Raw genomic sequence first — 13,357 nt, forward strand, 5'->3', positions numbered from 1 at the left:
TTTTACGTAATAAAGAAGAAGATTTTCTTACATTCCCCTTATTCTAAACAAGACAAGTGGAGTCGGGAGCTTATAACTGAGCCCTACACAAGATCAAATGAATAAGCCCGAGTTTTATTCACAGTGTTTACTCTTGTGGAAAATATACAACTGTAAAAAGTAGTGCAACTTATTATGATGTAACAAAGCTTTGACTGACGCTTTTTTTCTAAGAGCAAAGTTATATTAGGGCTTTGAAAAGTTGAATTTATTTTAGCCCGAAAATGGCCAAATCCTATAGCGCAAGCATTGTTGTATAGCAAATTTATTAGCCCTGGGGTAAGTAAGCAAAAAAGTTTTGATTGAGTTGTTTGATTATTATTTTGATAATCGAGCCCACTTACAAGGAAACTGGTGCTCAAAAGAATAATATTAGGCCCCCTGGGCTTGCTGCATAAAAATTCTAAGAATTTGTTCTTACATGAAATACTTTAAATGTAGCTTAATTCTATTTGAAAAAGCATCAACAGGTAATTGTTAATATTTTTAAATGTCAAATTTGCGAAAATAGATGTTTTGCCAAAAACGAATGCAAAATGCAAGCGCTATTGATATTTAAAAGAGCTATAACCATCGCTATGCATTTCGCAGCCTTTATCGAGTAAGCCTAAGCCTCGTAAGGTCGATAAAAAGAAACTACAAGAATGTTCACTGTTTATGACAAATTCAAAAATTTTTCCGGCCGCTGCAACAGATTGTTAATACCAAAGAAAGTTGCATTTTGGCTCGCTGTAGTAGTTGAGAAATACACCGAGCACACTTAATAAACGATGATGATGACGCAACAATTAACGACCACAGTCATTATACCGGGGCAATCTATATTCTGTTTCTGCATTGGTTTGTTATTTGTCAATTTATTAACGTGTTGACATTTTATTGCAATGAATTACCCCCAAAAATTCACTGCGATTTCAAAAAGTAGTTTTGTTTTCGTCAAATCGAAACGTTAATGACGTCAGTATTTTGTTTAAGATGTATCAGAAACAACTTCATCTGCAGGGCAAGTCGCTTTTAGCTATATGAGTGACGTCACAAATAATATTGTTTAGTTAATCCTAGCCTGACCGACTAAACCCATTGTTAATACGCCGAGCGTGGTTTAATCACAACAAAAGCAAACTCGGTTACTTTTATAAATACGGTTATGTCAATGAGTGGATATATAGTCAATAAAGAAGCTACAATACATGCTGTAGCAGCACTTCTCCTATGACTGGAATTAGAACATGTCTAGCTGCTCTGACCTGGACTCGAAAGGACCTTTGTTTCACAAAAAAGCAGCTTTGCTTATTGAAACTATTGGTTGCGCTTTTGCCATTGCACCGCTTTTAAACTGTAAAAATATTCCTTTTTCTCACAAAATTATGGTCATCTACCAGAAATTTCACGTAATTGAGCTTTAAGTTGTCACATAACAATGACTGATGACGCTTTTAAATTGACTCAAGGAACACCAGAAAACTCATCTGTCAGAAGAACTAAGATCGAGAATCATATTGCTATCAGCCTAAATACTGAGATGTTTTCTCGGCGAGCTTAAAACGATCTCCCGATCTTACGCTCAATTCCTGGCATGTCTGTCTTCTTAAACGGATGATTGCATCGCGATGGGTCAACGCTTTCTTGTATGACTGCGACTTTTGTTTCTCGAATTCTTTTCCGCCAGGTGAAGACAAAAACAAAAAAAACTTGAACACGGCAACTGGAACTCAATTCCAGCTCCTACTCGATTTTAAGCGCAGGTGCAACCGGTCAATTTACTTTACCAACTTTACCGATACTACCTGTACGTCATGCGTACGATACTAACAGGATACTAATGTTACACCTGAGAACTGCTCACGTACTCAAACTTATCATGAGATTTTTATTTCACTACCCAAAAAAGTTTCGCCGTCTCTGTCTATCCCATACACTAACACTGCCCGCAGACAGATCAATAAATTCGTTCCGGAGTTCGGAATTCATTCAGGGGGATTACCCTAACGATCTACCCATGTAATATGTTCACGCCTGAGTAATTTCATACTCAGCCCGGGCAGCGAAGCCTGATTGTCGTTGCCTGTTTTGTGAAGCGATAAAAGTTGGTTCCAAATTAAGAATGAAATGAACCGACCAGGAAATCATGCAATCTTTTCGCGGCAAAAAAACTGACGGGCGATTAACGTTAAAGATATAATTTTAGGTTTATTTATAGAAGGAAATCGTCTCTTCGAAAATCGAAAACAGCAGTTGATGAAAGACTCAAATTAGACATAAGACACATAGACCTATACTATACTATTTCTTCAACGCTACCCTACTGCTGTAAACAACCTCAATTTGGAACCAAGAGCTCGAAGCAATCGAAGCTTGAGACGTTTATTATAGAGAAATGACAGTTAGGTTTTCCGCAACACGAAGCTCCAAACATAATAGAACACTTTCTTAATGGAATCAACATTACACGATGCTAGATCTTCCATAGAAAGTGTTTGTTTGAGGCTTTATACGTAGTATAGTTGTTTCTAATCACCTTTTAACGTTTAAATTCAAAACCCCACGCAGAAACAACTTCGAAATTTCTCAATCCATAAAATATTGTTCATAAAATTTAGCACGTTCTCCTTTCTTCGTTAATTCAGAATCCCTACAACATGCGACGTCTGTGTTACGTCTTCCCTTAACTAGGAGTCCGCGTGTGTTTTGAAGTTAATGGCAGTCGTCAGTTTACACCCCTGCGCTTTCTAGTTTCGGGTTTCTTCATCTGGTAAATATTTCCAGAACATATCATGTAACTTACAAAGCACAGAGAAAGGAACACTTCACGTTGATCTTAGGCTTCCAATATCGGCGTAGTGGGCTTACAGTTGTTTTTTCGTTGATTTGATCAAAATAAAACGAATCCACACGTTTTTAGCGTCTATTCTCAAAACTTTATCTTCACCAAAGCTAGCGATATGACGTAGATGACGTTGGAAACGAAATCCACTTATTGGCAGTTTTATGATTTTTATCCATAAGACAACATTTTAATAAGAAATAAAGACAGTGTTTTGTAAACACGCAAATACTTTGGACAAAACTCTCCCATTTCTGTGAAATTCATATTTACAAATAAACCTTTATAGCAAGCTCGTTGGCGACATGTGCCGGTTGAACTTTTATGAAGAAAAAGTTTAGCTAAGAAAAAATAATGAACTTACAAACTAAATCTCTTAAAAAGAAGTTGCGGCGGCATGGTTTACGAAAATGAATATTTCTCGTTTCTTTAATTGACACTGATTTTGCTTTAAAAAATTGACTTTTTAATTTGTAAAATTGTTACATTTTAAAAATTAATCTTCCTGCAGCTTTTGGTAAAATTTAAAAGTTTTGCAAACGTCTCAAACTTTCGAACGCGTCATCACAAAAGATGTCAAAATGTGTAAATGTTATACAAGTACAAGAATTTTGTTTGCAAAAATAAGTTACGTTTGAAAATAAACGCAGGTGTAATTTAACAAAACCTTTAACATTTCAACCCTTTTTAGCTTGAAATTTCTGTCTTTCGCCAAACATCAGAAAAGCAAATAGTAATTTTTTTACTGCCTTTGAACTTGAACTGCCGGGTTGAACCTAAATCCACAACTAAGAAGTCTTGAAATGTGTTTAGATTATCAACCGTTATTTTGCATCAACTAAGTTCTAAAAGCACTTAAATATGGATTATTAAGAATTATCAACCTGGATATCTTTTGCAATTAAAGGTTTCGATTTATGACAGAAAACATCATCATCATCTTGCTGCAACAAAGGTCGACGTTTTTTTGGGCTGGCATGAAACAATTCAATGCCACAAACTCAGGCGAACGTCCTGTAATTAATTAATGTAGCCTAACATTTTCAAGGCAGTCTTCGTCAAAAATTATTGAAAAGAACTTGCATACAAAATACGACATAAAAAAATTGAACCTGTAAATCGTTGCTGTCAATTGCACTTGATAAGACGTAAAAACATCAGATTAGGAAACAGGATATTTCAAAGTACGTGACAATATCATGAAATAACAACTCCAACACTCGCAAATGCAAACAAACTACACAAACGCGGTATCGGTTTGTTTACGGAAGCATCACGCTGTATATTAGCCTAAGTGACTGATGTTTGCTAATAGTTTACAGTGAGGTGGTGAACGCCCTCGCACACAAATAATTACTCCTTTACTAAAAGGAAATAGCGCATCGAAAGCAAGACTACCAGCAAACTAAAAGCGCAACTTAATTCATTTCCACAATATCTGAACACATCTGTATGTTGTCTATGGCTATTTTGATGTCTTCATGAGAATCTTGCTGTTCACTCCGGACAAACTGCTGTCTCAATTCCAATTCAGTTTTAAAATATTCCAGAGCTTTCTCGAATTCGCCTTTAACGAAACAACAACATCCCAACAGCTGGTAGCAATTGCTCTTGTCGTCTTCGTATAGATTGTGTCGTTCGCAGATGTCCAATGACTTTTTAGCCTCAGTTAAGGCTGACCAGTTATCGCCCAGCAGGTAGAGGCAAGTTGCAATGTTGAAATGCGTCCTCGCTCGGTTGACTTGCTTGTAATTGTCAAAACGTTCGTCTACAAAGTCCATGTACTTGAGGTTTTGGCTGTAGTCTTTGATTGCTTCACGGTAATCTCCTATCTCGTACTTGCACCAGCCTCCGATATAAGCCAGGTCGCTCAGCCACCGGTACTTCCGCGATTTTGACACTTCTAGACCCTGGAGTTTAGCTGCGACGCGCTTCGCGTAGAGCGACGCTTCCCGGTGACGATTCATGTCCAACAAGCACCTTCCTTTGTTGACCATCGCTGCCCCTTTCAGCCAATCGTCTCTGATTTCTTGGTCATGCAGCTTTTCCCAGATGGCCAACGACTCTTGGTACTGTTGTTTCCGGTCATGGGCACAGGCCACGTGATATTGTATCCACCAATGAGAATCGTTGACGATTAAATTGCTCTCAAGATATTTCTCACCTTCGCTTACGATTCTATCGTAAAGACCAAGCACAAATAACTTGCGGAACTTGTCTTCTGGTTCGATTGTGATGTCACAATGCAGATAATGACGTCTAAGAACTTCCTGCAGTTTCTCCACGATGATGAAATAATCAACCACACTTTTTTCGCCTAAAATGTCAGTAAGTTTATGGCACGTGTCATCTTTGGGTAATGGATTTTCTCTGAAGCAACCATCTGGGATTCGCTTGGTTATTTCGAGGTACAATAGGATTTGATAACTGACAGCAAGGGCGTACGAGAAGAGACGGGCTGTTTCGTCGTTGATTGTCTTGCTTGCGTTAAGTTGCTGAATGATTAAAAACGGGGATTTTTCATCAGCAGAATGCAGCCTTCCCAGTTGAAATACAAATGTAACAAACCTGCAAAAAACGTTCTGTTTTAGACAAGCATTTAGAACATTTATGTCTTGAAAAGCACTGAATTTCTTTAAATCTTCTTCTAGTTTCTCCTTTAGGGCGGCATGGCTCGACTCTTTTACGGTTTGCGAGACACTTTTCACCTGACTTGTAAATTGCGCATAAACCTCTTCGTTTCCAAGCACAAAAGTTGTTTGGCGGAAAACTCCACACAGTTCAACTCCATCATATGAGTTCGTATCACTGTCCAAGTATTTGACCATGTCACTAACTGGACGTATCAGCTCAGTTGTCCATAGTTTCGTGTCTGCGTTTTTTGCGCTCGTGTCAGACTGGGAAACCTGTGCCGATTGGTTGATTGCATCATTTAAAATTTGGGTGGCAATACTGGGAGCAACTGTTTCCTTCAGGTTGATGACAATGATCTTAAAGATTACCGAAAACCATCCGAAATATTCTAGAATTTCCTGATAATTTTCCAAATCGTTTTGCACTCCGTCTTCCAGTAAAACGAAATGTTCGAAATCTGAGTAAGGTTTGACCTCAGATCGTGCCAGTGATCCCATCGCAGCAATACAAAACTCACACGGTTTCTTGCCCATTATTTCGCTGCATTTCTCTGCTATATATCTCATTACATCACCGTACTTCTGTGTTATTTGTTCTTGAATCAACTTAATGTCATGAATCTTCTTTACTTCCAATTGATTTTGTTCCCCAATTGTGATGTCATAAGGGATAGTTTCCAATCTCGATAATGCTTGTTGAACTGTGTCTCTCATTTCTTTGATCATTTGTGCAGCCTGGTTTGATATTTGCATTAAATCAGCATCCATTTTCTCAGCACCTGCTGTTTCGAGCAATTCTGTGCAAAACTGTTGCAAATCATCTTTAAATTGCGGATTGGAAGGTTGCCTGGAAATGGCAGCATTTAGAAGGGCAGCGCTGCGAATTAGACTTATCTTGTCAGGACTTTTAACTTTATAGAGAAGTCCCATTTGATGGAAATTTTCTGCTGATGCGCAGATGTCAATTTCTTCATCTCTGTCGTCACAGATACTAATCTTGTCTTCTGCCAAACTGATTTCTTGTTCACTCATACTGGCTAGTGCTGCTGCACTGCATATACAGCAGCAACTTACGCAAACGATGCAGCGCAATTATTGTTTGAGGGGTTTCCACGTCATGTAAAAGTGTTTGTGACGACACAACAAAGCACCTATTGTTTGCTTTATATGCTATAATACGTCGATCCGCTTTTGACACAAATAACTTGCTCACACAACGCTTAAATCGCTTCCTATCACACAGACTGAATTGAGGATTATTCCTAGTTACAGCCCTCCAAGATTATCACCATTACATTCTAACAAACACATATCTCTACTAATTCTTCAGCAAACGCAATGACTGGTTTAGTAGGGCTACACCTTTTCTTTAGTTTCTGTTGCAAGCGGGAATACGTAAATATGCCTAGGAATAACGTTAAACCAGAAATACTGTGGCACCGACAGCTGTATAGCCTCATATTGTATGGCGACATACTGCTGTATAGTTACTTTACAACCACTGGTTCCCTTCAACATACCACCTTTTGTTGTCTTCTTTACAAAAATACCGATTAACAACTCGCAATGAGCGGCATACATCAAATACGTTGCCGAGGGGTTTATTTTACCTTACAAGACCCAGCTTTGCGTGCACTGCATCACACCTACAGCGTCACAAGTCCACTACGTAATAAATAGCTGAAAATTATCAAGTGCAATATTTACTGACAAATATTTCACTGATTTTTAACTTAGGAATTGAATTTTATTTCAAAAAAGCAAATCGATTTGAAAAAATGAGAGCTGTCGTAGGCTTTGCTAAAAGTTGAATGAAAATGTTGGAATGGACAGTCCAGAACAAGCCCAAAAGCATGAAAGCTCAGTGGGGGGCAGTCAGCCAGTCTTGCAGCAGACATGAGATATAAGAAAATCACATCAGACAATGAAAGAACGAAACGCGTACAAAAGAATCAATCAGGAACCACAAAAACTTGCAAGGCTGCCACTAGGGTCCGGAAGCGAGCACCTAGTTACGCCGCGATGCGAGGAACCAGGGGAATGTGGGTACCGGGGAGAGCTTTCTTGTCCAGGTTGTCAAAGTAGGGGTGACGCAAAGCAACCTTCGCCGACAGCCGCTTGCATGGGTCATAGATCAAGCATTTCTGTTGAGAAGTATGTAACAGTGTAGAAGTGGTATCAAGTTGTTTATAAATGTGCTAAATTACTTCTATAAACTAACTCCATATAATAAATTACTTATGACGTAAGCACCAACTACTGCACCCTCATTTCCACTTCATGACAAGTAAAAGGGCAATAAACAAGAAAATTTTCATTCAATAGGCCTAAAGCAAGAACATGCTGTAACAATGAAATTCTCCAGCTAGGTTTTTACGTCACCACACGGAAACTAATAATTACAAAAATTTGTAACAAATTGTACAGTTTGTGCCAACAATACACCTAATTACGAAGACCTCAAGTGACCATGAGCCTACACACTGATTCAGAACAGTATTCAATGCACAGAGCTTGAGATAACTCATACTCACAGCAAGTAAATCGATTCCTTGCTCATTCAAGTTTTTCACCGAATCCATCAAATTTCCCGCCTTCCATTTGGGGAATGATTGTTTATAATCTTTGAGCTGAGTGACGTTGGGCCAAATATCATCAGTCGGTGTGCCAAGAACTCTGTGTAGAAAGGGGACATCGTGTAACAGGAGATTAGTTTCGAGATGAAAACAAGCAATATAAAAAACTATAATATACGCTAGCTCTGTATACGATAACTGTGAACATAAAAGTGAAGATAATTTTAGGTGTAAAATTAAAACTGCCATTGTCAAGTTTGCAGGTATGAGCCAATCTTGTTTTGGTTTTTATTCCAACCACTAGTGCATTGGTTCCCAAGTTTGACAAAGCCTTTGAGGTCAATGAATTTAAAAGAATAAATTGAAAGGTAATAATTTGTTCTCGTTCCACATTAGTTTGACATTTTCTCAGTTACAGAAGCTTTATCAGGCCAGAGAAGAGCTGATAGTTGCTGATATTTATGTGATTTATCATTATGATGTGACCTAATGCTACATCTTGACAAGAAGCATTAATTAATTATTGTATTCTGAAACACGATACGTGAATATTTGAGAAAATTAAGCACAATCACAAATTATATTCCTTAAAACGAACACCATGCAAAATACCGGAAGATCCTGAAAAGTTGATCAATTTCTGAATCTCCGTGAAAGAGTGGACGTTTTGTTGCCATCTCAGCAAATATCGTCCCAATACTCCAAACATCAACTGGGGTGGAGTATCGAGATGACCCAAGCAACACTTCGGGGGCGCGATACCATAAGGTTACCACCTGATTGGGAAGATTTTAATTTACGAGGCATAAATCGAATGCAAAATAGATACATAGAACTCATAACAAGCAATAAACATAACCATAGGGATATGATGATTTAACAGCGCACAGTCTAAAACCTTGCGACATAAGTGAGTTAATCGATAAACATGAATGGTAGTGAATTGATAAACAATTAATTCTAAAAACGCCACCTCATGTGTGTAGACTCTGACTGGGATCCCAAAAGCACGGGCAAGACCGAAGTCAGCGAGTTTGATGATTCCATTTCGATCGATTAAGAGATTCTGTGGCTTCATATCACGATGAAGTACTCTCCTAGAGTGGCAGTACGATATGCCTTGCAATATTTGAAAGGTGTAGCTCTGTAAAGACACAGATATGTATTGCATTGATTCATACACATATGAACGTTATGCTTAATCATGTCAAACAGGTCTATATATTTATACAATATTTACTTTTAGTTTTAAAGGTAGCCTACTGATTACAAATCACAAAATGGTATACATAAAAATTACTTACTTAAAATTGAATTATACTTTAATATTTTAACTTTTCCAAATTTAAATCAAACCCTAACATGATCCCTTGTACAAATAGCCTAACCATTGGTAGATTCTTCACTCACTTTCACAAGGTCTTTGTCCATGTACTTCCCCGACGGAATGGTGTCCATGTAACGCTTTAAATCCATTTGTAAAAACTCAAAAACAAGGTAAAGATTCGATTCCTGGAGAACAACATCTTGCAATCTGGAAGAAAAAAAATTATAATTTTTGTAACCAAGATGAAAACTCAGGAGACAATTGACAAAATAAAAGGTAAAAAGTAGAAGTTATACATTAAACAACAACTTAGACACGACAAGAAGCCACTATGTAAAAAAATAAAAATAAAACAAGGGGTTGTTGAAATCCTCTTACGCGACAATATTTGGATGTTGAAGTTCTTTGAGGATAGAAATCTCCCGAATCGCAGTGCTTGGTACTCCCTCTTCTTCGCTTTCTAAACGAATTTTCTTAAGAGCAACAATTTGATTCGTCTTTTTATTGCGGCCTTTGTACACAACTCCATACGTCCCTGTAAAAGTAAAATATAAAATAAGAACAAGTAAATAGAAGGCTGTTTGAAAAAAGTTAATACTGGTTTTATTCCGATTTCAGCTTGTTTTAAGTTTGCAACAGTACAGTAGATGTTGGAAAACATTGCGGTCTTCGTTAGTTTTGCATTTGGTGGCCATGCTAACCTACCATCTTATAACACAATATTGCATATATTATTGCTATCATACATGTTTTAAAGCCGTCTCACTCTTAGGCTTTATCACTTTTTTATCGTAATGGTTAACATCATATTTTTGCTTCACATCTTGTAATGGCAAGAGATAGGCTAATTGGTACCATATATACAAATTAAAACTATAAACAAAGGATACCTTCACCAATCTTTTCAATTTTCACATAATCATCTTGCAAAGCCATGATCAGATGAGATTATTAGCGAAATTTTTGAAGTTAAAAGCAGATTCAAAAGAGCAAAAGTAGTTCAATAAACAGACAGCTTTGCTTAAACTGGTAAATGAAGTCCTATAAAGATATTATACAATATTTACTATATAGCTTGAACTATATTTAATAGACTAAGGTACCTTACAATACCACCGACTGGAAAGTATCGCAGTTGTGTGTACAAAGACGCCAATTTTACCGTGATGGTGTGTACTGACACCCCACGTCTTTGTTTATTCATTATGAATTGGCGTTCAAGTAACCAATTTTAAAAATAATTGCTAACTGTACGGTACCTAAACCACACTGCACTTTCCCTGTACGCCAGGATGTCCTGCACCTAAAGTCTTAGTCTTAAAGGGTCCGGTACCAGAGGCTCTACGCATAGAACGGACTGGACACGCAATCATACTGTATAATTTATAGTGGCCATCGCAAAGCCATAATAAGGTTAAATAAAGATAAAAAAGATACTTCCAACAAAATTATACAACTTTTAAAGACCACAAATCCATTCTGTAAAAGTTACCAGACCAGTGCTCAATTTCACCAAGAAACCAAGAATCTTTTGACGTTTCATAGTAAAGCGCTTAAGAAAATGGACCAATCATAGCGCCCATCTTAAATACGTCAGAAACTATCTACCAATCGGAAACAAGTGCCGTTTAAAGGGCGATTGTGGTAATTTGAGGTAAAAGTTTCATTATATCTGTAGTTGGAAAAAAACCGTTGCATTCAATCACACAACGTGAAAAAAGAATTATGACTTTACTATATTTATGAAAAATTTTAGAATTTTTTTAAATGTGAAAGTTCATTCGTCCATAATGAGTGTAAGTGTATGTAGTTTATCATTTGAAACACCATGATTGGTTTTATGCTCAGCTTTGACCAAAACCAAAGCAATCAAAGCAATCAAACCACAGAATTAAAAACTACATCGTTTTAATTTCTGAGGTTTGTTTTAAAAATAGAAAAAAATCACGTCAGTGAACAAAGCATATATGTCACATATTTGAGTTTTTTCTGCAAATAAGTTTAGCACGATGGTTTTCTAGTTTTCAGTTTTTATTTATAAACATGGCCTAAATATTTTATTAAAGTGATTTTTGATACCAGCTGCAAGTGACTTTTTAGCAACAATATTATGAGTTTATGACAATAGTTTTCATTCCAGTAGGCAAAATTTTCATTTTTAATTGCTGAAAAGTGACAATGTAACCACTAGGTGATAAAGTGGAGTAAAAAGATAAAGATTCCTATGACCACAACATACGCCAAAACGCATGTGTTGAGAGCAATAATTTGCAAAAGAAGTTCTTATGCAATGAAAGGTCTATGGGTCTTGTATACACAACCACAGGATTGCTTTGTCTACTAGTACCCAGCTACTCAAATTTTGACGTCATCTGATTGTACACTTATATACTACTCCCAAAATTTGTGCCACGCCAGCGTAATGCTTATAACGTAGCGGCGTAGCCTATATAGAATATAGGCTATGTTAAAACAGCAATTCTAGAAAAAATGGTGCATAAGCCAACTTTCTGTGCCGTCTTTTTAATACAAACTCACTAGCTGGAATGCAGAGTATGACCGTTTTTAGCAAGATCTTGTGTGAGCCAGACAAACAAAAATGACAGGTTTGAATATGCAAAAACGTTTTGATGCACTTGACGTGCGCTCTTAAGTGCCCATTCACATAGTAATGTACATAGCTTGCATAGTTCAACCCTTACATAAATTAAAAATTGAGTGCGCAAATGTTCTTTCCAAGTCATTAAGTTGAAAATTTTGTACCTAAAGTGCGCCACTGAAGCTCATGAAAAACAGTATTGAGTGCACCTATGCTAAACTCTGCAGTCTAGCTCTCCAATGGGGGCACAACAGGCCTGGGCAGGACTTAATCTACGGATGGTGAAGGATGACCAAATGTGGTTTGTTTGATGTTCGTCATGAAAAAACATGTTTATGTACAAGTAGTCTATTTCATTTTGCCTTTTTGCTGTAAGTGTTTTGTACAGAATTGCTGGACCATTTCACAAAATTCATTGTGAGAAGATGCACTTTATACAATAACGCACTTAACTATTTTAGGATATTGTAGCATAGTTTTTTAATCCATAACTTTGAATCCTATTTTTAGAAAAACTTAAATCCGAGGCAATCACGCTCAAGTTTGCTATTTTCGATAAGCTGAATGTTAGAAATGCAGAATGCTATACTTTTACATGCAATTATGACAGGGTTGAGTTTTCTAGGACTGTAATACGTGATGGCGCTTACATGACTAGAAGCATATATACCATATTTGTTTTATGTTGTACATCTATATATGTCACCTCAGCTTGTACAAGTACTGAAACTATGATTGGTTAAGCCAATCAGAAACGTAGGTTACAAAAGAAAACCGTCTGCAAGTTATACTTAAATTTCTCAGTTCTAACTGACTTCAAAGATGACAATTTTGAAGTTGGGGTCCGTGAGAAAGGAAATTTTTGAAGCAAAAGATTTGAAAGTAGGAAAAGACTGGGCACCACTGTTCTAGAATTTAACAAAAGATGAAAAGTTACTTTAGATTTTTCAAATGTGACTCCTTTGGATTTGTTTTTTCAATAATTCTCACCACTATCCAAGAACATAGCTGAAAATGGTATTGATACCATAGTACCATAAAGTATAAACATATTTATCATTATTTAGCTCATGTCGTAGTAGGTATAAAAATTTCAGGTCTTCATTCTTTGATTTCTGATTGATTTTGATACCATTCTTTCATAAATTTGTTAAATGTATGGTTATCATAGTTTTTAGTCTGTTTGCTGATTCAATGGGGATTGCCCATGCCATGTGGCCCATACCATCCCATGCCCAGTGCTTCTCAGCCCTTGGGTTGTGAGTTGAGTGTTTATTCCAAAGTTAGTTGGAGTTTGGTGTGATCTGGCAAGCACAATTATTAGTCACATTACGAGAGTTAGTTGTATATTAGTATATG

At 36.9% G+C, this 13,357-nt stretch overlaps 1 protein-coding gene across 1 annotated transcript; it reads right to left on the reverse strand.

Annotated features, from left to right (window-relative positions):
* Positions 1-7,221: 7,221 nt before the first annotated feature.
* Positions 7,222-10,445, reverse strand: LOC143471142 (cyclin-dependent kinase 1-like). The gene is made up of 7 exons (XM_076969520.1): positions 10,290-10,445; positions 9,778-9,934; positions 9,483-9,606; positions 9,046-9,216; positions 8,685-8,848; positions 8,031-8,172; positions 7,222-7,640 (listed from the first exon to the last, which is right to left on the reverse strand). The coding sequence occupies exons 1-7, from the start codon at positions 10,333-10,335 to the stop codon at positions 7,509-7,511; spliced, it is 936 nt and encodes a 311-aa protein (XP_076825635.1). The 5' UTR covers positions 10,336-10,445; the 3' UTR covers positions 7,222-7,508.
* Between the last annotated feature and the right edge of the window lie 2,912 nt (positions 10,446-13,357).

This window comes from Clavelina lepadiformis, chromosome 9 (genome assembly GCF_947623445.1).
Source record: "Clavelina lepadiformis chromosome 9, kaClaLepa1.1, whole genome shotgun sequence".
NCBI classification, from domain to species: domain Eukaryota; kingdom Metazoa; phylum Chordata; class Ascidiacea; order Aplousobranchia; family Clavelinidae; genus Clavelina; species Clavelina lepadiformis.

What these genes read in the sequence shown, in the direction of transcription:
- LOC143471142 (XM_076969520.1), bottom strand. Translation starts at nt 10,335, where the DNA reads ATGGCTTTGCAAGATGATTATGTGAAAATTGAAAAGATTGGTGAAG. An exon ending in CAACTTTTCAGGATCTTCCG is followed by an intron (nt 8,173 to 8,684) that starts GTATTTTGCATG and finishes CTTTCTACACAG; the next exon opens with AGTTCTTGGCACACCGACTG. An exon ending in AAGGAATCGATTTACTTGCT is followed by an intron (nt 7,641 to 8,030) that starts GTGAGTATGAGT and finishes ACTTCTCAACAG; the next exon opens with AAATGCTTGATCTATGACCC.